Genomic DNA, 24,341 nt, shown 5'->3' on the forward strand with positions numbered 1-24,341 from the left:
TGCTTAATAAAGTAAATAAATGTGCATTTAATGAAGGTCTAAACGACATTCATTAAATGCATAAAACGACAGTCAAGGTCGTTTGTAAATCATGGGAAACATTCCTTTTTTATTATAAAAAAAATGTATCCAGACATATTCCAATCTAAGGAAACATATAAAAACTAAATTAATAGATTTTCACTTACATAAACTTTACATAGGCCTTTCATGATAATCAATATATCGACTTATCACACAACACATGAACATGACCTCAATCATTTCTGGTGATGCAATATATATCGTCCATACATAAAAACCAATTCTAGCAACATTTTAGCTAATAGCGCAACATCTCTATCTCTAATGGAGGTGTCAGTGTAAGTATTTGTCATAGTATTTACTATAAAATACTATAGTATATTTTCATGTGGGTGTCTGACAACTGACAATAGTTCTGGTAGCAGATATCGCAGCCTCTGTTAATTTTACCTTGCACTTTTTTTTTAAAGATTTATTATTATTTATTTAGGATATGTGTTTTCACATTCTGATTCAAATGTCTAATTGTTAAAATGACTATAAATAAATTAAATATTCTTAGGAATGAAATATGATGTGTTCTTTGGAAGAGTGTACTTGTCTTGCATTGAGATGACATTATACTGTCATTCTGGCATTATATATGAGTGGCATAAAATAGTATTAAAATGACAATAATATTGTTTATCACAATATATTTACTGCAATATATTGTACAAAAAAAAAAGAAAAGATATTATGACAGGACTAACTTTAAATTGAATAAAGATATCTGCATAAAGTCAATACCTCCTGAAAGCCATTATACTGTTCACAATATGGACAATCCCAGCAGTTTCTGTTCCCATAGGGGACAACTGTGTCCTGATTGCAGAACCAACAATTCACTTGAAGATGAGTCGGTTTCTTCCTGTAGAAAAGAGTAAAGGTAAAACTGCTGCAGAAGCCAAAACTTAAAAAGTTTTTAAAACACGATCAATCATCGCATAAAAACATTTTTTTCAGAAAAATATCAAAATACACAAATGAAAAAAATCAAATCGTACCGCAAGAGTCCTCTTTAAAATGCATACATTTTCAAGAAACATTCGGTGAAAAACAACATAAAGCCTGAAATTTAGGCCCTGTTTACACTAATACATTTTAGTTTGAAAGCAGTGTTTTAGATTGAAAATGATCTGCGTCCACACTGGCGTTTCATCTCTCTGATTCTGTTTATTTGACAGATTGTTTGTCTATTTTGTATAAACTTATTGTACGTTATACTTTCATAAAACCCATTATTGATTATTAAAACTGATATTCAGCAAAAGAGACAGGTTATGGTTTGTATTTTTCAGGCAGTAATATTATAGGCTCCGTTTGTTATAAATATGGATACAGTAAAGATGACAGTCATATAAATAAATAAATACAAAATGCTTTAACATTTTTAATGTCTGTTAAGTTGCTAATATCAAAATCAAAACAAGCAGTTCCTTATATTACGTTACATATCATTTTATTGTAAAGAAAGTGAAATAAAGTAGCCAGCGTAAGGTAAATGACTTTATAAAGTAGCCTACACTGTTCCCTTTGAAGATTTACCCGTTGTGTTCTCGGGAGTTTGTTTAAAGAAGAGATGCAAGACTGAATTTTGTGTAGGCTAATTCATATTGAGAAAAAGCCCCAATCGAATGTCAGCAGCCATGCCTACATTTTCAGATGTCTCCATTTTTCATCATCCACACTGAGACGGAGCAGCAGCGTTTTAAAATAAAAATGGCCTTTTCAGCTTTTTAAAAATGCTCCGTTTTCAGCACTCGAAAACTCCGGCGTAGTGATGACAGATGGCGTAACCATAGCAAAACTTATACGTATTAAAAACTAAATCGTATTAGTGTAAACGGGGCCTTAAAGCTAATCTACTGAATGCAAAAAAAGTAAATTAGCTTTTTCAAACAGGACAGTGATAGTCTTGAAATCTGAGACTGATTACGCAAAGCATGAATAGAGCTTGAATGAACCGAATTTGAATAACTAAACTGATTAATTAGATTAACTTGACAACGGCTTGATTACACTGACAAACTCAACCTGACAATACACATCAGTGGTTCCCAACCAGGGGGTCCAAAGAATTGATTTAATAATTTAAAATAAGGAGAAACAATGTTTAAAAGAATCATATAACCACATATCAAAATCTTTTTTTTTTTCATTTTCATTAAACCCTATTTAACTGGTGGTGGTGTGGAGAGACCATCAAAGGTCTGCAAAACATAATAAAGGGTCTGCTGACTGATGATAATTCCACATTTCAATGACTCCAAACGTCCACTTAACGTCTGAAATTGACATCTATTCAATGTTTTGCATATGAGCAAATGTTCTAACAAATATGCTTTCCAGATGTAAACAAAACATTAAATAGACATCTCTGTCATATATGCCAGCTATCAGGCTTAATATGCATTAATCTGGTAACATTTGCTTTTATAAATAGGCATGCAGTAAATTGCAAATAGTTAAGTCATTGGCTAAAAAGAAGGCTGAAAATATATGAAAGAAGTATCAAGTCATGACATGCCTGTTATTATAAAGAAATCTGAATAAAAAGGAATCCAGGAAATGAATCATCTATCATACAACACCACTGCCAAATGAAATGAAACACTTATTTACCAATTATTTAATTTCTTGAACAAACCAGACCAAATATAATTCACTGCACATCAGAGCAGACAGTTTGTATCATATCAATATAATAGTTCGACTATTGTTTTCAGGCTAGCACTATATGCATGACTGATTTCTGACAGTTTGATGCTAGTGTCTTTTCTGAGGAAACTGCTCTTACCATGGTAAGAAATTTTACACTCAAGATAACAATTATTTAGAATAGCTTAAAAATAGATATAAAAGACTTAAGGAGGAGCTATAAATGAAGTTAACTGAATAAATACAAAAGCAAAGCATTGTTTATCCTTTTTTAAAAACAATCATATTTTGTTGTATTCATCACATTTGTGTTAGAAACCATAAAGATAACAGTGCATTGTGCTTTGTTTTGTTCTTGGACCAAAGATACGAATCACGCGCATTTGTATCGCGCGCTTAACACTATCTGTGCTCGTGAACACCTAGTTATATTTTTCACCACAAGACTGTTCTATGAAAAAACTGCTCAAACAATCAATTATCAGGATTCGTATAGACAATAGTCCAATTAGTTTACGGCCCTAACTAGATACCAATGTCTGATATATGAGGCCCAGCGACATCTTATGGGCAGGGACACAATAATACCTGGTTGCAATTCTGTAGATCAGCGCTCCTCCTGCTGCAACCGCGGTCGCTCCCACGCCACCGACTACAAGCGGCGGATACTCTATTAATATTTGGTTCAAGGCCTCCATTGCAGATCGATATTTTGACAGTAGTGTTATTCAAAGGAAGCTACACGCAACTGGAGTGCATGCGGCAACAGACGCGCGCATCAATCTACAATGGTCATTTCCAGGTCACGAGCGCGGAATCGGGATCCTGTCAAAATAAAAGTTACTTGGACGGACTATGTGAAGCCACTCTGGATATAATAATAATAATAATAATAATAATAATAATAATAATAATAATAATAATAATAATAATAATAATAGGTCTTTCATAAATTTTGTATCTTCGCCTTATTTATGTTATCTCATGGCATTTTTGATGAGTGTGCAGTGTCCAGAATGATGGTTAACGATTACTATAGATTTTATCAGTATATTTTAATAAAAGACACGCTTTCTCAACAAGTTTTATGGTATGTTTTGTACTGCTACAGACTTATATATGTAATATTTTTAACGGAATTATTCTGGTTTATTATTATTGTGTTGATGATGGGATTGAACAGCTCGTGAATTACAAATACGCTTACAAAAGATTGGAGATTATCTTGCGTCATTTAAATACAAAATGTACATAACAGTGCTATCTGTTAAAAATAATTCAAATAAAATGTAATTCCTTTATTTCACCACAAGATGTCCGTTTACCCTTGTTTATGTACACAGTACACCATAAAAAGCACAGAGTTCTGAATGCTCAATAAGGCAGTTCTGATGGAAATTATAAGAATATATGTCAGAGTTTAGATTAAACAGCTAAGTCTAAAACAGCTTTTGATTTTCTTGCGAAAATTAGGCTATTTTTCACAGATATGCCCTTCAAATCAGATTTAAAAAGATGATTGTTACCTGGGATTAATTTGCATTTTTTTTAATTAAGTAAAAGGTTTAAAAAGTTACTCAAACCCATATGGAACTAAATTACATTAAATGTTTAGTCTACTTTATTGCTGTACTGCTATATAAGGTCTCCAAGGAGAGACATTTTTGGCAGTTCAGATTCACTATATGACTTTTAATTGTTTCCTGATGTGTAGAGAAGAGAATGTCCTAGTATACCTTTTCAAGTCTCCATCATTTCTGAAATATGTTACACCCCTCATCACAGCCATTCAAAAGAGACAAGACTTTTTTCAAAAGCATTAAAAAATCTGAAAGTAAAAAACAATTTACAAGTACAATTGCTCACCTTTTTCTTTTTTACCTGATTAAACCATTTGCTTCGCTATACTCTATCTTTTCTTCTTTGTCCATATGTTACAATCCCTAGTATCTATGATATAAGTTATATAGATATGAATGTTGTTGTTGTTGTTTTTTTTTGTCTAAATTAGCGTATTGTTACGTAATAATTTTTAAAAATGTATTTTCCCTGTGTCTACAATATTAAAATAATAATAAATAAAAATGTTGTCAGTTCTGGTACATCTCTTATCTTCAAATTGGTGGATCTGTCTCCCACAACAATGTAGGACACAGTAAATGATGTCATCTTTGTTTACTTAGCATTGAAATATGTGATGTCCTTTACAAAATGTTGATCTAAAGTTCTTTGCAAAATGTCATTACTGTTATCACAGTATTAAAAAAAACTATGAGAGTGTGATTTGAATGTGTAACAAAAATTAAGTTTGTTTAGACCTTTAAATACAAAAAAAAACATTAACACATGCAAAACTACAACTTTTTGCTTAGCATGTAGTACATTGAAAACAACTACTAATTTTCTTTTTTTAACACAAAAAACAACTCTCATTTTTTTAAAGAAACCAGCATTGAAAGCGCTAAAATCGTGAAATTAAAATAAATGATTGTTTGGTCATTTAAAGTTGAACTGAAGCTGGTGAAATCTACATCAGTAAAAATATATATTTATTTATTTAAAATGTATTTGAGGCACATACTGTTGTAATTCCTACACCGTTCACGTGATTTGGACGTAAATACCCCTTAAATTAAAGTGACAGTCTATATATATTATTATTATTACTATGTTTTTGGCATTTTTAAAATGAGAGAATTTATTTTGATGTGCAAGGGTTAATCTTTAAAAAAACCTTTTTTTTTTTTATTCATTCATTCATTTTAGTCTGCTTTTCCAGGGTCGGGTCGCATAGCAGTAGGAGAGAATTTAGGGGGGGGACCCTGATGCGTTTCCAGGCCAGTCAAGAGACATAGTCCATCCAGCATGTCCTGGGTCTTCCTTGAGGCCTCTTCCCAGTGGGACATGCCTGGAACACCTACCTAGGTAGGCGTCCAGGAGGTAACCGAAACAGATGCCCGAGCCATCTCAGCTTACTTCTCTCGAAGTGGAGTAGCAGCAGCTATACTACAAAGCTCCTCTCGAGTGACAGAGCTCCTTACCCCATCTATAAAGGTACGCCCTGTCACCGTTCGAAAGTAACTAATTTCGGCCGCTTGTATCCAAGATCTTGTCCTTGGAACAACCTTTTTTCTGGAGGAGCACCATGGCCTCAGACTTGGAGGTGCTGATTCGTATTCCAGCTGTGTCACACTCAGCAGCAAACCACTCCAGTGCATGCTGAAGGTCCATGTTCGATGAAGCCAACAGAACAACGTCATCTGCGAAAAACAGAGATCAAATCCTGTGGTTCAGGAACCAGACCCCGTCCAGCCCAAGGCAGCACTTTAAAATTCCGTCCATATAAATTATGAACAGAATTGTGGACAAAGGGCAGCTCTGCAGGAGTCCAGCATGCACTGGAAACAAGTCTGACTTATTGCCGGCAATGCAAACCAAACTCCTACTCTTTTCATACAGAGACGAGACTGTCCTTAACAGAGCACCCTCCACAGAATGACACAAAGGACACAGTCGAATGCCTTCTCCAAGTCCACAAAACACATGTGGACTAATTGGGCATACTCCCATAAACCTTCGAGCACCCTGGTGAGGGTATAGAGCTGGTCCAGTGTGCCATGGCCTGGATGAAAACCACATTGTTGTTTAAAAAAAAAAAAAAAAAAGTGTGCTCTTTTCATTCAGTTACTATGTCTAAATATGAATATTTTATCAACAATCACAAGTTAGTTGTTACCATCACGCTTGTTGACATAACTCGATCATTATCTTCAACATTACAAATGATTCACTTCTGTGTTCAGCATTTGTAGCACACACAGACAAGACGCAGGGCCAAAGTTCATGTTCTTGTTTTGTACCCTTGTGTTGCTTCAAGTAAACAGCAGGAATTCCTGACTCCTTCATTCCCACAGTCTTGATAACACTCAGAAAATCAATCCCAACAGACTTGAAAAAGATGCATTTATTGAAGTGGCTCATTTCTGTTTAAACTATGCATTTTCAACAAGAAAAAAAATGATAATTTATATTAAACCAACAGCAGCATACGCATTGAAGCCCTTCTTTTCTGTACAGCCAAATATACAGTAAACGGATGAAACGTTTCTAGCAGAGGTGAATAGAATTAATTGGTCAGACTCCCAAATGCTACAAGGTGTCACAAAACAGGTATTACAAAATATTGCAACATAACCGTGAGCGCCTAGAAAGCCATTTCAATATCATCTCCTTTCCTTCCAAGAAAATAATAATAATAATAATAATAATAAAACCCGGATCCATTAATGATTAACTCGCAAAACTCCATCAGCAAGTACCATATCATCTTCATAGATCCAAAGAATTGCAAATGACCGCAAACAAAATGCTACTCATAATAACAATAATTTAGTTAACTTAAATGCACTATTTGTATATTCAGATGACCTTTATCTGTACACTGATACAGCATACATAAACAGCTATGCGATATGCGCCATTTACATAACACACAACGAGCAAAACAGTTCTGATAACAGGCATTCTTCTTCTTTAAAAAAAAAAAAGCTACTGAATGTCTTTGGGTGATTTTAATGAACATTCACGTCCACTCGAGCTGCAGGTTTTAGTGTCTTTGTGCTTTATTTGGAGGGTTCGGCTAGCAGATGGACGATCAGCTCGTATGTGGACAGCACTATAGCTGTGTTGGGGATCTGTCTGATGAGCTGTGGAATGAGTCCCCTGTAAAATGCAGCGTAACCCTCTTCTACTGCCACAAGACGCGCCGTCTGAAAGAAGTACTTGTATTTGCTGCCTTCTTCTCTGAGTCTTGTCCGAATGACCTCTGGAAGAGAAATTGGGAAGTTAGGAAGAGATGTAAAAGGGCTTTTTGTTCATTAAGGTAATGAGAAAGGTGGCTTTTTTCCACTAAATCATTATGGTGAGGATAACTGAGCAAGAAAATGTTTCACGGTTATTTAAATTCTCAAAAAGTAGCTTTGTTAGTTCTCATTATGGCATTAAAAGCACTATTTCACTACTGTTAGTTTATAGTTAGTACATGTTGAAGTTCATATAAAGCTATAAAAAAAAAACTTTGACTCCTCAGAAGTTCAAGGATTGGTACTGTATTTGCTAAAAATGAATATAAAATGAATATAAATAATATAAAAGACATTTTATTTTGATAAAACAACAAAATAATTAACATTTTATTTTAATAAAATAAAATGTAATATTAAAAAAGAAATTTCTCCAAATGACAATTTATTTAAAAAAAAAAAATTGTACAAAAATTTTATTATTTTGGGAAGAGATAGGAGTCAAAAATTCTAAAACAAATTAATTTCAAAACAAACCCTCCTCGACCAAAAGCTTTTTTTTTTTTTTTTTTTGCTGGGCAGGGCTTATACCCAGCGAACAAGTATTTATAGTCCTCAGCTTGCTTTATGCCAAAAAATGTGTAGCTTTGCTATGGACAAAAACGCAAAGACCAAAAACTACTCAATGGATGAGACAGATGTCGTCAAGCCTGCCATTAGAAAAAAATAACTTGCATACTAAAAGCTAAACAGCGTGTATTTGAAAACATATGGAGTCCTTTCATCAGATATATCTGTGTGAAATTAACAGAGGAAGAATCTGATAAATAATTTTTGTGGACAATGTAGTTTCAGTCTTACAGTTCTGAAGTGATACTCTGTAATCTATATATTTGCTGTACAATGTATTCAGAATATTAGTAATGATCACTTTTAAATAGATTACCATTAACCAAAAAAGGGGCATTTTTATTTTTTGATGTTTGTTTTGTTTTTTGTTTAAGTCTTATATAATTTGTAAATGCAGCAAGTTATTGTTGTAAAAAAATGGATGTAAAGTGTTGTACTGTATTTCAATGTGTGCAAACTGAAAATTAAGATACAAAATATATTAAAATACAATATGGCAAAAAAAATAAAATTCTGTCACCAGAATAAAAAAAATAAATAAATTAAAAAAAAAAAAAAAAAAGTTTCTGCAGAAAACTAAAAATCATAAATCCAGAAAATAGGTTTAGATTTTTTTCCCTGCTTCTTAATTTTTTTTGTGAAAACCATAGTTCATTTCTTAAACTTTAATGGTCGAAAAAATGTGGGAGTAGTCAAATAGTTAACATATTCATATGAAATTATAATGATGATAATGATAATAATAATAATATTAATAATAATAATAATAATAATACTATTATAATATTAGATATTATAATATCTAAAAAACACACTGTTACCAATAAATATATCATACAATTTAATTTGTTGCAAACATATAAACATCATTTACAACTTATAAATAACTCATAAGTTATTATTCTAAAGAACCTTAAATAAATATAAATTTAATAAATAAGTATTATAAATGAAAATAAACAGAACATGTAAACATATTTTTGCTAATATACTGTTTAAAAAAATAATATGACCTGAAAGCTCCACCTAGTTTGTTTAGCAGTTCAATATCTTGCAACAAAGCTTTGAATACATATTTTAAAAAAATTTTAGCCCTTAATTATCAGTCATTTCACTGTATTTCTAATGCCCTCTGTGCCCTCCCTTAAAAGTACCAGCATTCTTCTGTCTACAGCGGAAGCCATCCATGTATATCTTTAGACATAAACCGGTTGATACTGGTTTGTTCTGCCTGACAGGTAATAACAACCTACCATGTGGATAAGCTATGCAGGACGCGCAACCCTTGGCAAATGCAGCAGCAAACATGAGGCCCAGGAAATCTGAGGCCCCTTTATCATTGTCCGTGTCAGGCGTGGTGAATCGACTCTGCGCCAGGTATTTCTTCAGCGTCTCGTAGATGAGGAAGCAGATCATGGTCTCCGAGATCCCAGCGTACGATGCCGTCAGGCCCCGGTAGAAACCTCTCATTCCCTCCGTCTTGTACACATACCGTGCGCATTGCAATGCATTCATTTTCTTCTCCCCACGTGCTCTGCAAAAAAAAAATGAGATGATAGGTCCAGTCATCAGGAAGAAATGAATTACAGTTAAGGATTTAATATGATTAACTATGCGGTAGCAGTTCTGGTTTTAAAACCTTGAGTTCAACTTTGTTAAAGCATTTTAATTACTATGTAATTACATTTAAATGATTTGGTGATCATTTAAACAATGCACTTATTATGTACATATATAGGTTTACATTGTACTTATGTTTTAAAAACACCAGCATGTAATTTGATTTGTAAGTAACTTCAGTAATTACATTTATAATAACATTGTTGACCCATTCGTTACACCTTACACCACCCTTAAAAGGATAGTTCACCCATAAATGTTAATTCTGTCACCATTTATTAACTTCTTTTGTGTTCAACAAAACAAACCCAAAACAAGACGTTTAGAAGAATGTTGAAAATGGGTAACCATTGACATTCATAGCAGAAAAAACAAATACTATGAGAGTCGATGGTTACTGTTTTTTTAACATCCATCAAAATACCTTCTTTTGTTTTCAAAAGAGGACAGAAAGCTCATATAAATGAGCGAATGATCACAGAATTAGAACTTTTTGGGGTGTATTATACCTTTAAGTCCACCCATACCACCAATCCTGCTTCTAACATTTGCAATAACACCATGAGTGATTAACAAATGAGTATGAGCAATAAATGCAATGTACTTATTATGATGCAATTACAGAGTGCTTCAGGCCACTTCACATACTCAAGACATGTGGCTTACATTAGTATTGCACAAGGTTTGCGTGTAAGATGGAAGGATGAATTAAATGACAGCCTATTTTCAGAATGTACCATCTGACATACTTCTCTCATCTGACCCTAGCAGTCCACTGCCGCTGTCCTTTAAAGTCAAATATAGACCATGCCGCCTAAGCCTCGATTGGTGCGTCAAGGTGGATATTTTGACAGCAGCAGACCAGATCACATGCTAAATCGTCATGATGATTGTGTAACGGAGAGAAGGAGCTAACGGGATAATGTCCAAAAACTCAACCCTCTCATGATATCAGAAGATAGCCACTATTCAAGTTGTGTGATGCAGAAAATATGACATGTGCCTCATGCAAGTTGCTTGTTGAAAGTAAAGCAAGGTGAAATTCAGGAAAAAGAACATACTTCTTCTCTAGCTGCATTCTTGTTTTGACCATCCAGATGGGATTCATCAGGGAGTTTGTGATGAAAGCTGAAAAAAAAAGATAAACAACACAATTAGGGATCCACTTTAATTTAGGAATTTGCTTGCAATTTTTTGTCCCAAGTTCTGGGAAACGCTATCAGCAATGTTGCGTAAATATTTCTTAAAAGGATAGATCACCCACAAATCTCAATTTCATGTTAAAGAGACAGTTCCCCCAAAAATGAAAACTACCTCACCATTTCTTCTCCCACTTTTAGGAGTTTTTTTTTCTTCTGTTCAACACACACACAAAAAAAGATATTTTGAAAAATGTAAACATCAACGTCCAGAGAAGGAAAAAAATTGAATATGGAAGTGAACGGGTGCCAGCATTTTTCAAAATATCTTCTTTTGTGTTCAACAAAAGAAAGAAACTTAAACTTTTTAGTTTTTGGCTGAACTGTCCTTTTAATTCTCTCACCCTCAAGATGTAGGTGACTTTTTATCCTTTAGTAAAACATTAAAGAAGATTTTATTTCATACTGTGGTCCTTGGTGATTCATACAACTGTAAATCAACAACCACCTGCACTTTAACAGTCAAAAATCATAATGGTAAAACAAAATGAATAAGTGTGGCTCCTGACAGTGCACTGAGGTCCTGTAAAGTAAAATCAGAGCAAAACAAACTCATTGTTTACAAGTCATTACAACCTTTTTGACGATAGTCTCAGCAAACAGTACTTATGATTGTATCAAGTACATCAAACTTTAGGACTCCGGGGAAAAATCAGCCGTTGTATTTGTGTGTGTGTATATTTATATAATTTTAAATTAAAAATGGTCATGTGACCCTCAGGAAGAACGCAACATCTCATTTCTCACAGGACACGTTCTCTGTGTTCCCTTGGTCTTCCGAGTTTGTTCTTCTGAGGTAACCTGGCAAGATTGGTCTTCACAAGAACGCTTGTCAACCTTTCACTGCGTTCTTGTAATAGAGAAACAGCCAAACAGTATCGGCTATATAGACAGCTAGTGTTTCTTCTCATACCGATAAACAGTTAATGTGACTTTTTCAATTTTATAAGGCTCCTTTTATGCCATCGATGTTGTAATGTAATTAAAATATAATAATTTAAAAAGACTTCAGAGCTCATTTTGTTGTTAAAGCGTAAAATGAGATGAAAAGCTGTTTACACGCACGCATCCGTCAGGATCAGCAGGTTAGCGCAGAAACTCCAGTGAAAATACTGTGGTAAAATAAAAATGTTCATATTTTAAAGATATGGCGCTGAAATGTTCAATATTCTGAGACACACTTTCTATCATATATCAATCAGGCAATGAAGCTAATTGATTTTTAAAGAAAACAGTCGATTTTGTAACTGCGTGCAGTTCACTGGAAGCGTTTGACTCAGGTTACTGAAAAATGAAAAAGTAATTCGGCATATTTGTGCATATACCCAATTGAACTGCTTTTATTAATTCAACATGACTAATAATCACACATCTACAGAATCATCTCCCCAGAAAAATTCATTTCAGACTAGAGTAAACACAGGTTTTAATTGTGGTATTTTCATATGCTTTCACATATAGCAGCAACACAGAACAGTAGATTACTGAGAAGCTATGAACACAGCTGGCAAATCACAGAATAATTATCTTTGATTTCAGAATTGAGTCAATTAAACCGTATACAATTTTAGTGTAGCTTGTCAATAAAATCTCTCTCAAATGGTGTAGAACACTCTGCTTCATCAAAAACACATGAGCCTGCTTCTGCCGAAAGCACTGGAGATTTACAGCTGATTTCAGAACTGGTTTTAGTCACAAAATGCAGCACTAATAAGAACATTTGCCAGAGCAGCGGATTAAAGGAAATTTTGTTGTCAATGTTTAAAACCTTACACATAAACCAATGACCTCAGTGTATCATCAAGAGCCACAGTATGTGTTTTTTTAACTCTCAAAGTGTTGGTTGCCATTGATCCTTTATTTAAGCTAAAAATCTTCAGTAATGTTCTGCTGAATAACAAGTGACCCTCATATTGTATGGTTTGTTATATGTTAGGTAATCTTCTTTTTGGATCTCTTTAACAAGTTCTCACCTGCAAAGCCTGCTGAGGACATGTGGACGACTCCGCTGTTAGGCACAAAGATGCCATTGAAAGTTTCTTTTGACTTTGAATAAGCTGCGAAATAAATTGCCCTGCAGAAGAACAGAGAGAGAACAGTACATTAGCGCCTCCGTTATGTTGAACTCAACACCCCCTGCTTCCTCTGTCCACGCATGACAGTGCAGAGTTCATTTTGATGTAAAAGAGCCATTTGTGCTGAAAGGCTGCCAATGTTTTATCAAGCCGAACAGCTTGCAGTGAGAGTTCCTGACAGTGCAGAGAGCTCTCTTTGCTGAATGTCTGGAACAGGCGACACAAAGAGCTGAATAAGCACCCGCATCTACTGCCATGCAGGACACAATGACTAAACAATAACTGCAGCATTCAAGAGTCAAAACGCTTCAAGCCTGCTCTGAACTAAGAAGTGCTTTAAATGTAATTTAGAATGGGAAATGTAGGACTTGTGTTCATGAGGAAAAAAACTACTAAATAATAATAAAAATGATGATGATGATGATGATTTATTAAAATGAATCTTTTGTCACATTTGTCTCTCTATTTCGTTTCTATTTCACAATTCAATTCAAAGTTCAAGATAAAAGCAATGGATTACGGATATTGTTTTAATAATATTATACATATTTTTACATTTATTAATATTACATTTTTACTTCTAGCAGTATAATTAACAGTGCAGTATTCAGTACAGTTCTCGTTAACTAAAATTAAACTAAACAAAACTGTTAATTAACATTTTTAAATTAATTACCGTTAATTAAAATAAACATTATAACAGCTAACTGCCAAGAAAACTACTCATTTTAATTGTGTGTACTTTGTGTAACTTTATATACTTAAATAAATATAAACTATACAGACATCCATCTTAAAAACATCACCAAAAATGGCATAAGTGTAAAAAAGAAATATATAATAAAATTATATATAGAGCATCCTAAACGTCATAAAGTAGGACTGTAACATATAAGTTATATGTTGTATTAAAGTCGCTCTTTCTTTTTCCCAAAGCTTTCCATTAATACCTCTATGTGCCATTTAAAAATAAAAAATACTTTATAGCTTTGATATACTGATATATTTTATTGATTAAATTCTTAACCTTGTTTTGCACTGAAACATTACCTTGAAGGTGCAACACCAACGAGATTTGGACCCAACCCTCTGAATAAAGACCTTGGTCCCTCTTTTTCTAGAATTGACCTGATGAGGAAAGAGAGGTGAAAATTAGATGGGCTTATCATTTAAATCTGCCCGTATGAGACCAGTTCACAATCCAGTTTCTCAGCCTGTTCTCAATTATGCAATTTCCAGAAAACCAGTGACACAGTTCTTCACATATTCACTTCCTTCATGATTCACCTATATGACTCTTGCACATTCTAAACATTGAATATGGACAATAGCAGATCAGATTACTTCGTGAAATCCTCTTTTGTCAGCACTGATTGGTAACATACTACTTCCTGAAGGGAAAACACACTGAAACACTGGTCGACATTTACACAAATGCTTCCTCAAGAAATTTTTTTTTTTTTTTATTGCCATACCAGCTTCATGGCCTATAACATGCCAAATATACATCATTTAACATTTAGTTAAACATAATTTAATTAAACACAATTTAACAAATAGAATGCACTAAAAACAATTTCAATAAATCAACTTTAAAAAGATCAAATTATTATTAACAACAACAACAACAAAATAAATAAACAAAACTTAACATAAAAAATGTAAAATGTACTTTCAGAAAATCTATAACAGTGTTTAGATAAGGTACGTAAAGGTATTATTTACTAATTACATCAATTACTATGCATTTAAAATACTATTTCTGAAAGGTACAGTAATTTAAGGAATTTGATTAACTTGACTCAATACACTATACTTAAAATCATTATACATTTCAGTGAAAAGACAATCTTTTTAGTTATTTTGGCTTTAATAAAAAATAATTAAATCATTTAATAACAAACATGACATCATTTAGTTTACAATCAGAATTACTGCAAAAAAGTTAAACATTATATGTATTAAAACAAAGCAATAACATATTTAATAAAATCAATATATTGTCACTAATTACCTACTCAATTCATTGTTTACTCAACTTTAGATAAACGGAAACAGAATTACTCTGCAAAATATCTGAACAATACAAATGACTTTCCTCTGAATTTGTTGTAAAATCATTTGACTCAATTCATTGTTTCTTAACTGCTGCTCTTCATAAGACATTTGGCTAAAGGAAAAAGTGGTCATGCCCAGCTGAGCCTGGTTTCTCTCTAGGTTTTTTTCCCCTTCACTTTTGTCAATTGGTGAAGTTTGTTCCTCGCCACTGGCTTGCCTGGTTTGGGACTTGCGCTCTGCATTGATGGATTTGTTCTTCAGTTTTTGGGCTTTCAGAAGTGAAACTAAAGCACACTGAACTAAACTGAAGTCCAACTCTGAAAACTTGACACAATTTCAGTTGACTAGAACTTCTATGTTAAGCTGATTTAATACAATCTACATTGTAAAAGCACTATAGAAATAAAGATTTGAATTGAAAATAGAAATTAAACTGAATTAAGCATGTTCAGTCATTGTGATGAATGTAACCTTTAGCTAAAAAGTAGAATGATTTATTCTGCAAACTAGATTTGTATCACAAAAACTCTTTAATGAATCAATTTCAGTCAAACAATTGCATTATTAGTAAAAGTGAACAGTGATCCATTTCTTTCTTTTAGCAGATAAATCATTATATTGCATAACTAGTTATTTTGTAACTGATTACACCCAACACTTGTCTATAAACCCATCTGTAAAAGTTTGTTCTGATAACAATCCTAACATTATAAATAAAGAAGACAAATATATCCGTTTTATAGAGATGTTACGGCTACAATAGTGAAAATGTCCTTTATTTTACAAAGGTATAAGCCAAACTGTCCTTAATTGAAATGCCTCTTGAGGTCTGAATGTCACGTAGACCTGAACACTCCCTCACAGTTGCTTACTTCAGGGACACTTTCCGTGAGGCTAGTAACCCGAGCACAGCAAGAAGGCATCATATGACTGTGCAACGCTGTCTCCGTCTACCCAAAATAGACATTAACACTTACAGTATGAACTCCTTTGCCTTTACATAACACTGCCTGCTAATGGCAGCACAAAGCTTCCCCGTCATCGTCATAATCAACAGCAGGATAAGAGATGCTTTAATCAGCTTTCATGAAGAAGATCAAAACCAGATGGTGAATGTATTCAGATTAAAGAGCTCAGATGCAATTTGTTGCCACTTTAAAGTCTGCATGAAATCTAAGTTCACTATGCATATTTTGCTAGCTCACATTCTTATATTTAAAATGAATTTGTGCAAGTTAATCCACTGTAAAATATGATTATTTTGATAATCTTCTATAGAGAAAGGGAAGTTTAAGTCTTAACAAATTGCATTTCGCCATGTGTATAAACAATCACAGAAGTGCACAATGCAAACCAATGCAAATCAACACATCAGCTGACCGTTTTATAGCCATATACATTTTACAAACACTTAAAATAGAATGGACTAATGTGTAGATATCTTAATGAGAAGCTGAAAATATGCATTTCATAACTAAAGCAGCAGAGAATGGATGTAGATTGAGCGAATCAAATAAAAGAATCACCTCATGTGTAACTGACAGGTTATCAATGAGCAAACACCGGAAAACATTTCCATATATGATTGCATCACTTAGGCCCAAACAGAATACATACTATTTTACAATAAATCAATAGAGCTCTTTGGTATCACATGTTCTAACTATCCAGAATGCTTTTGGCTGTAACAACACATTTTCATTTTCTATTGTAGTCTGATCATTTGCTTCTGCTTCCAGAGTGACCGTTATTCTGTTAACCTCAACCTGAGGGCTTTCATTCTCTGCAGGTTAAGTGTGACATCACTTGATCGGCTTTCAGGTCCAATCGCTATATCAAACTGTATGGCGAGACTCAATAGATGGTGATAATAAACATTTACTAAGTGACGTAATACTTTCGAAAATCCTGATTGTAATATATATATATATATATATATATATATATATATATATATATATATATATATATATATATATATATATATATATTTATTATATATTTTATAATATATTATATATATTATACACACACACAAACACATGATAAATGTTTTAAAAATTGTTAAAATATTGGTGTCTGTGATGCAGCAAGTCCCAAGACACATGATTTACACCATGATTTGATATAAAATTCACTTTAATGTGTGATATGACTAAAGAGTGGCTATAAACAAATATTTTCTAAAAATTCAAATGAGTAGCGGCTTGGACCTGAAAACCGTATTTCAAACGTCACGACTTAACAAGCAAGTGTATATCAAATCCACCTCTATTAGTTTTAGCTTGTTATGAGAGAAAGATGCACAAAGGTAAGCCATGCAGCCTACTTAATCTTCTGTCTCAGTTGGAAGCATATCAACATGCTAAAATAAAAGCCTCAGCAACTAAATCAACTTCTGGTTTTGTGCAGACTTTTTTCATGTTCAGGGTGGATCATTTCGTAGTAATGTTTGTCCTGTCTTGCTTACCGTAACACCTGTAGTAAACCAGGAGTGACGGATCCCGGTCTAATGACACCAGCACCATTGAGTGTGCCCAGCTGAACCTGGAAAACCGGCCTGAGAGTGAGGCCAGATGACTGAAGCCTAGTTTTTAACACCTCGAGGGGGCATGTCATGATGGCACCTACTGTTCCACCACATCTGTAAACAAAAAAATTACGTAGTGAATACAGGATTTTGAAAGGAATTGATACTTTAACAAGGTTGAATGTATTTATAATGTTACAAATTACAATTAAACAAGCAGCACTGTTTTCAACACTGGTATTAATACATTTCTTGTCTTAAGAACCAAATACTAAAAGATTAGTTTACCGTAAAATGACAATTATGTGATTAATTACTCAGCCTTGTGTCATTTTAATCTCCTGAGGTCTTTGTTCATGTTCAGAATACAAGTTATTTTGGATGAAATCAAAGAGCTCCCTCATCCTCTACAGACAGTAACAGTTGAATGAGACATTCTAAACCCAGAAAATAAACAAAAACAATACACTGTGACACTTCAGTGTCTCCACTGTAATCATATGAAGCGCCTAAAAAAACCTGTCCAAAAAAAAAAAACAAAACCGTAAAAGATTTTTAATTTTAATGTTTAAATCTTTAATGTTTTTAGTTCATTTTCTGGACTTTGAACGTCTCGGAACTAGTGAGATCTCCCAGGGAGAGCTCGAATTTAATCTAAAATATCTTACTTTGTGTTACAAAGGTGAATGAACGTCTCAGGAGATTGGAAAGACATGAGGGCGAGTAATCAATAACAGAATTATCATTTTTGGGTAAACAAACTCTTTAAAAATTATTCTGAGGAATCACGTGATACAGAAGACTGGAATGTTGACTAATCATCATATGAATAAGCTACATTATAAGTACTTGCATAGAAATGTTCACTTTTAATTATATTAATATTTAGTTATTACAGTGTTACTTAACTGCAGCCTTTGCAAGCAGAAGAGGAAACAAACCTTACCCATGTAAGCTTTTTGAATAGTATAGCGAGTACATAAAATGTATGTTTTTAAATAGAAATGTAAATATTATTTCTTATACAATAAGAAACATGTAATGCTTATACTATGTTAACAGCTGCCCAGACACCTACATTTGGTGAATTATTTCATCTGAATAAATTTTTTTTTTACTCAGATTAAATAACTTTTTACTCTTTACTCTTTAAAGCATGGAAAGTTGAAAAAAAAAAACTGAAAATATGATAATAACCTTTGAGTTTGAATGTTTTTTTTTGTCGTAATTTGTCTGACATTGAAAGATTAAAAATATTAAAGTATTTTTTTTGAAGATGTGTATTGATTCAGCTTTACACCAAAATACTAATAATAGTACAATAAAATAATTCTGTTAAAAGATTTATGTAACCTAAAAAGTGAGCTATGGACCAAAAAAAACTAAGAAAAGGTTGAGGACCTTCAGATTAGATTTGGCTGATGTTACATTTGCTGTTTGTGGTGATACTAAAATCCAATTCAAACTAAACTTTAGTCGCAAATATAAATGCGTGCGTCAGCAATGCTTGCTGACCACCAGCCTGGCTGTTGAAAGAGTCAAGAGTATTAGAGCGAGGTCAAGGAAAGCAAACTTAACTTCATCAAAATGACACAATATGACGCAGGTAACATTGATCATGATTCAAATCACTAAATAAAACAAGCATTTGCACTATAACCTATATTACACCAGCAAAGAAACGTATGTAAAAAAAAAAATACTACACATCTGTGAAAGCGGGTAAAATGCAGTACAGCAGAGAGCCAGTTTAAAGTCAAACATACATAAGAATGAATGTGGTCACCTGGTGTGTGTTTTGTTAATTTCAAATAAATTAAGGAAAGCCAAAAAAAATAATAATAAAAATAAAAATCACAGATCATGTTTCAAAGAAATCACAACATGTTGACGCAGACGTCAAACTACTGGTAAAGCGAAAGACAAGAAAAGCACAGTGCTTCTGACCTCAGCACAGTGAATGAGGAACAGATTAATCAAAATCTGTCTGAGGAGCACATTCAGTTACAAGGGCAGGCGTCCTCAGCCTTAAGCCCAAACACTGATGCAAGACTCCTCTTGACTTGCTCTACAATGCTCTCCTGCTAATAAAGTGATCCATATTGCAGAACACAGTGCAATGTTTTATGGAAGAGTGTATTGTTGCTGGCTCACAAAGCTTTGGGGCATGATTACATAATGCCCATATTGTGCCATCAATGTTTGAATAAAACAAATATGCCAATGTCTTTGACCTTCAAAGCAAGTCACCTGAATCTAACTAATGCGCTATTTTGCCCAAAACTCTGTCAGATAGTTAACTAAATGGCAATGCAATTATTAACGTATAACTTTAGTTATATATATTATGCAAATGTTTGATGTTGTTTTTCTCTTTTTTTTCATGGAAAACCCTGCTCAGGAATACATTAAAAAATTGGGAAGGGAGAGGAAAGTAAATGTTTAAACTAGAGATTATTACATATTTTAAATACATTTTCTACCTTTGTGCAAAGATCCCGAGTTTAGAATATTGTACTTGTCTTTATTTTATAATCTATTTATTAACTAATTTTTATTTGGATAATAACAACACAATACATTTAAACCCACATTAAATCAAATGATTTTATGAGAAAAATATATACAACGTACAATGTACAATTCATTTTGAAACTATTTGAAAATTATACTGCCATAACTTGAAATTCAGTTCAATTTAAGAAATTATAATTTAATAAAGAGCAATATTATCTCTAATATCACACTTATGCTATTCTGCAAAACTGCTGTATTTATTACTTTCAATACAAAAACAAGTTCTTTAAAAATGTTCTATTATATTATAAATTTTTAAGAAAAAACAAAGACTCGACATACTTCCAATTATAATATTTTAATATTAATATACCTTCTATTATAGTCTAATCTTAAGAAAATTGAAGGAAAAAAAGACTCAACATGTTTAAAATTTTATATAGAAATTAGCCCAAAGATTAATAGGTGGTCCCTTAAACCCTTTAAATAATCAAATTAAGAATAGATTTATTCAATTGCAATACAACACTTATGCTTCCCAGACAGTACACAATGAAAAGTGTATATTTATTATAGATTTTCTAAAGATATCATAATATTATGTGTTTGGCATCATTAATTACTTACAAACCCTTTGGCAATTACTTTTCTGCATTACATGACGAGAATTTTGAAACAAATGGCTATGCCTGACACAATTAGCCTGCAAACAATTTGACATTTTTAATGTCATAGGTCATTTACCAACATTCTTGACTCTGTAGTGCACATGCCTGACAAGGGCACAAATCTATGAGCCCTTGAAAGAGCCAAGCATTTCGCCAGTCACAATAACCATGGCATTGAAATGCCTGCGCAAATGCAATTCATTTAAGAGCGCACAAAACACGGGCACTCATTTTCATTCCAATAATAAATTGTGACAAAGAAATATATTAAATTATCCATATAACATATTTTGTATAGCAGCAGAAACATGGATAAGCATAAATAATAATTTAGCAGGACATAAAAAACCGCGGAATGACCTTGAATGACTGTATGTAAATCAAGGCGGTTTTATTTTACATATTCAAAGACTGCTGAAACTAAACATCTATGCAGAGACGATTAAGTAAATGTACACTTCAAGTGCACATGTACTGCTGCTGTTAAAACCAATGACTGTAAAAAATATGGACGACGCGACAGCCCCTTTTGCCATTGAACGCCTTGAGGGCAAAACGCCTGCTTGACGGGCACAAACTGTCGCAAAAGACTGCTGAAATTGGAGCCAGACATGCGCAGAAGGACTGTCTGATGGAGCCAGAGGAGGAGCCGCGATAATGAGCGGAGTCGAGCTTCCAACCAAACGCTTTATGTAAAATCAACCACGCCCCCCGAACTTCTCACTCGACTGCCGGTGTCTGCACTATAACAAACGCTCACTGATGTAAATAGAAGCACTTACATTAAAAAAACACAATAATATACGGTTTAAAAACGGTGTGATGTAAGCTGTTAAACTTTAATAAAAGCAATACATGGTGGACTGCAGAAATAAACGATCTTTTATACACTCTAGCCTGAATATGAGAACAAATAATATATTCTCTTATTGTTATATTTGTTGTTGGTATTTGTTATCTTCATAGGGGTAGAAATAACACTTGTAAAATATGAACAATAACATATAAACAACACATACATTTTTAGAAAGGTTTTTATTTTTAATTAGCCATCAACAGAACCCAAAATATAGCCTACACACCATAACGATTTACCATGCGGGAACAATCGTGCGTTTAGAAGATAAATACAGCAAGATTACTAAATATCAACAGGATATTTACACATCCCAACCCTGCAATTTGTCAATTTGTGCAAAAAAACTTTGCACTATTAATACAACGTCTATCTGCTGTAACATCACTAGTATATTGTTTATTCATTTTCGCTTGAATTGTTTATTTATTAAATTTTTTTGCCTCCGTTTTCATTTGGTTTATTCGATGCCTTCATTATATCTGGCAACGAGGAATTTACATTCTTTTTAATGTTAGCTGGAGTGTTCAAATAAAACGCCAACAGTAAATGATGTAAATAAATAATATCTAACATTTACAGCTCTATTAGGTTATATAAGATTCGATTTCAAGAACGTTACAATGATTTATAACAGCAAATTCAGTAGATCACTTAATAACATGCCAAAACTTAAAATGCAGAGACGTCCTATAAAGCAAGTTCAAATAACCTTACAGGAGATCAACGTGGAGATTAATATTTAAACACAAAGAGAATTACTGCTAACGATCTCCTGTATACCCCGTACTTAAATGGGTTTATTTTATTGTGCAGTTTTATTGTCATTTTCGTATTTATTATTATTATTATTTAATACTTGTGCAATCGATACAGGTTTATTGTTATTTATTTTGTCCTTTATTTAAATAATTGCTATGCTGTTTGCATCTTTATTCAAAGGTTAAACTCAGTGATACACTTTGCGTTCACATAGTAGCATGCGTTTGTTGTTATATCAACAAAAATGGGTGTAATAACGTTAACAAATGTGAGGGTTTTATATAATGAAGATTCAATCGCGCCAGCTCCGGGCATCAGCGCATAACCTAGTCGCGGCGTCGCGGGCTGATTCCGGCTCGCATGCGGCAGCGCCTGCTCGCTCGGCCGCCGCATCTGGCTCAATTGACTCAGGCTGGAATCGGGCAGTAAGTCCAGGCATCCGGAGTAGGTCCAGCAGAGGTAGTCAGTCTGAGGGGTAAGTCTCCGGCAGGCAAGAACTGGCCCCAGTGTATTTTGCTATCTGGGTGGCTAGGCGTGTATTAGCAAACTAATAAAGCCCGAAAAAAGCTCTGACCTTAGCGAATAAACAGTGTTCCACCAGATCATGTATGTCAGAAACTGTAGTTTACTGCTGAACTCATTTTGTCATAGTAAAATATCACAGAAATCGAGTAATAACACTTCAGTCTTCTGCCGAAGCTCAGACGCCGCGCTTTGAGAAACTATCAATCACAGCTGTCAATCACGATGACACGCCCAGCATTAAATTACTGCTAAAAACAAACTGTTTACAAAAATGAGGATCTGCACCTATTTCAGCACAATAATCAGTGCCTTAATCGACCAGAACCATCTTTCGGGACATTTTATTGCAAGTGTAATTAATTTTTTTATTTGGGCTCAAGTCTCCTTCATTAACACGGAGGAGGCGGGCTTTATGACTTGTACTGCAGCCAGCCCCCAGGGGGCGATCTAACGGCCGAGACCTTCACTCAAACGCAGGCTTGCGGCACACTTGGTTAAAACGTGCGACGGTAATGTCCATGAAGAGCTCGCGAGAGACGCGTCTCTTCTCGTGCTATGATTACATAACGCGTCACGGTTCAGTGTCTGACAGCTTAGACCGAAATATATTTATACAACCCAGTCACAATTTACATCACTTACTAAAATACTTATTAAGAAATTGTGTTTAAATGTGAATTAAGTTGCAAATCTTTTTGCGTATTATTTAAAACGTGGGTGTCGCGTGACTCGATGCTGCGCTGGCTAGTTTCACCGCTAACGTTAGCTAAGAGGCTAACAGGAACTGTCATCATTTAAACACATCTTCGGAGTATCAGAGGGGAGATATAAATAACAGAAAAAATGGTCATAAAATTGCGTTATGTCTGGTAACTATGTGTGTACAAGTCACTGCCGTGCTTTTAAGGCTGTTGACCTCATATCTAGCAACGGTTATGCGCGGTTTCATAAAAACACAACGTTAAAAGTAATTTCACTCACCCCCCTGCAAAGAGATGTAACAGCGTGTCTTTCTGCGCCATTTCAGAGAACCATTGTTCCTCGCAATATGTTAAATAAAAGAGTAGTCACAGAGGCCGACGGCCTGATGATGCTCAACTACCGGCTTCTCTTGCTTTAAACCCGGATAAAGCAGAACATGAGAAGTTACAGGACACGCGTCATAGGGGCTGGACGGAGGTGTGTTCCTTGACGTCACGCCATCGGTACATCCACAAAAAAAAATTGTCAAATTAAATAACAAACAAACACACACACACACACACACACACACACACACACACACACACACACACACACACACACACACACACACACACACACACACACACACACACACACATGGGCTACTTATTATTACTGTTTTCATTGCTTT

At 33.9% G+C, this 24,341-nt stretch overlaps 2 protein-coding genes across 5 annotated transcripts in view; both read right to left on the reverse strand.

Annotated features, from left to right (window-relative positions):
• Nucleotides 1–3,518, reverse strand: part of tmem201 (transmembrane protein 201) — a 30,948-nt gene extending 27,430 nt beyond the window's left edge. For 2 of the 4 annotated variants that reach the window (XM_009296852.5, XM_009296851.5), the window contains exons 1-2: nucleotides 3,313–3,514; nucleotides 814–934 (exon numbers count right to left, since the gene is read on the reverse strand). In XM_009296852.5, coding sequence (XP_009295127.1) covers nucleotides 814–934; nucleotides 3,313–3,422 — 231 coding nt within the window. In that variant the 5' untranslated portion in view covers nucleotides 3,423–3,514. 4 annotated transcript variants of the gene reach the window in all.
• A 3,155-nt stretch (nucleotides 3,519–6,673) lies between these two features.
• On the reverse strand, nucleotides 6,674–24,072 carry slc25a33 (solute carrier family 25 member 33). The gene is given in 7 exon segments (NM_213157.1): nucleotides 6,674–7,549; nucleotides 9,410–9,690; nucleotides 10,838–10,904; nucleotides 12,949–13,049; nucleotides 14,101–14,178; nucleotides 17,579–17,752; nucleotides 23,948–24,072. Coding segments are annotated over 7 exon segments (945 nt in total). The 5' UTR covers nucleotides 23,989–24,072; the 3' UTR covers nucleotides 6,674–7,346.
• Between the last annotated feature and the right edge of the window lie 269 nt (nucleotides 24,073–24,341).

Source organism: Danio rerio, chromosome 23 (genome assembly GCF_049306965.1).
Source record: "Danio rerio strain Tuebingen ecotype United States chromosome 23, GRCz12tu, whole genome shotgun sequence".
Lineage (NCBI taxonomy): Eukaryota > Metazoa > Chordata > Actinopteri > Cypriniformes > Danionidae > Danio > Danio rerio.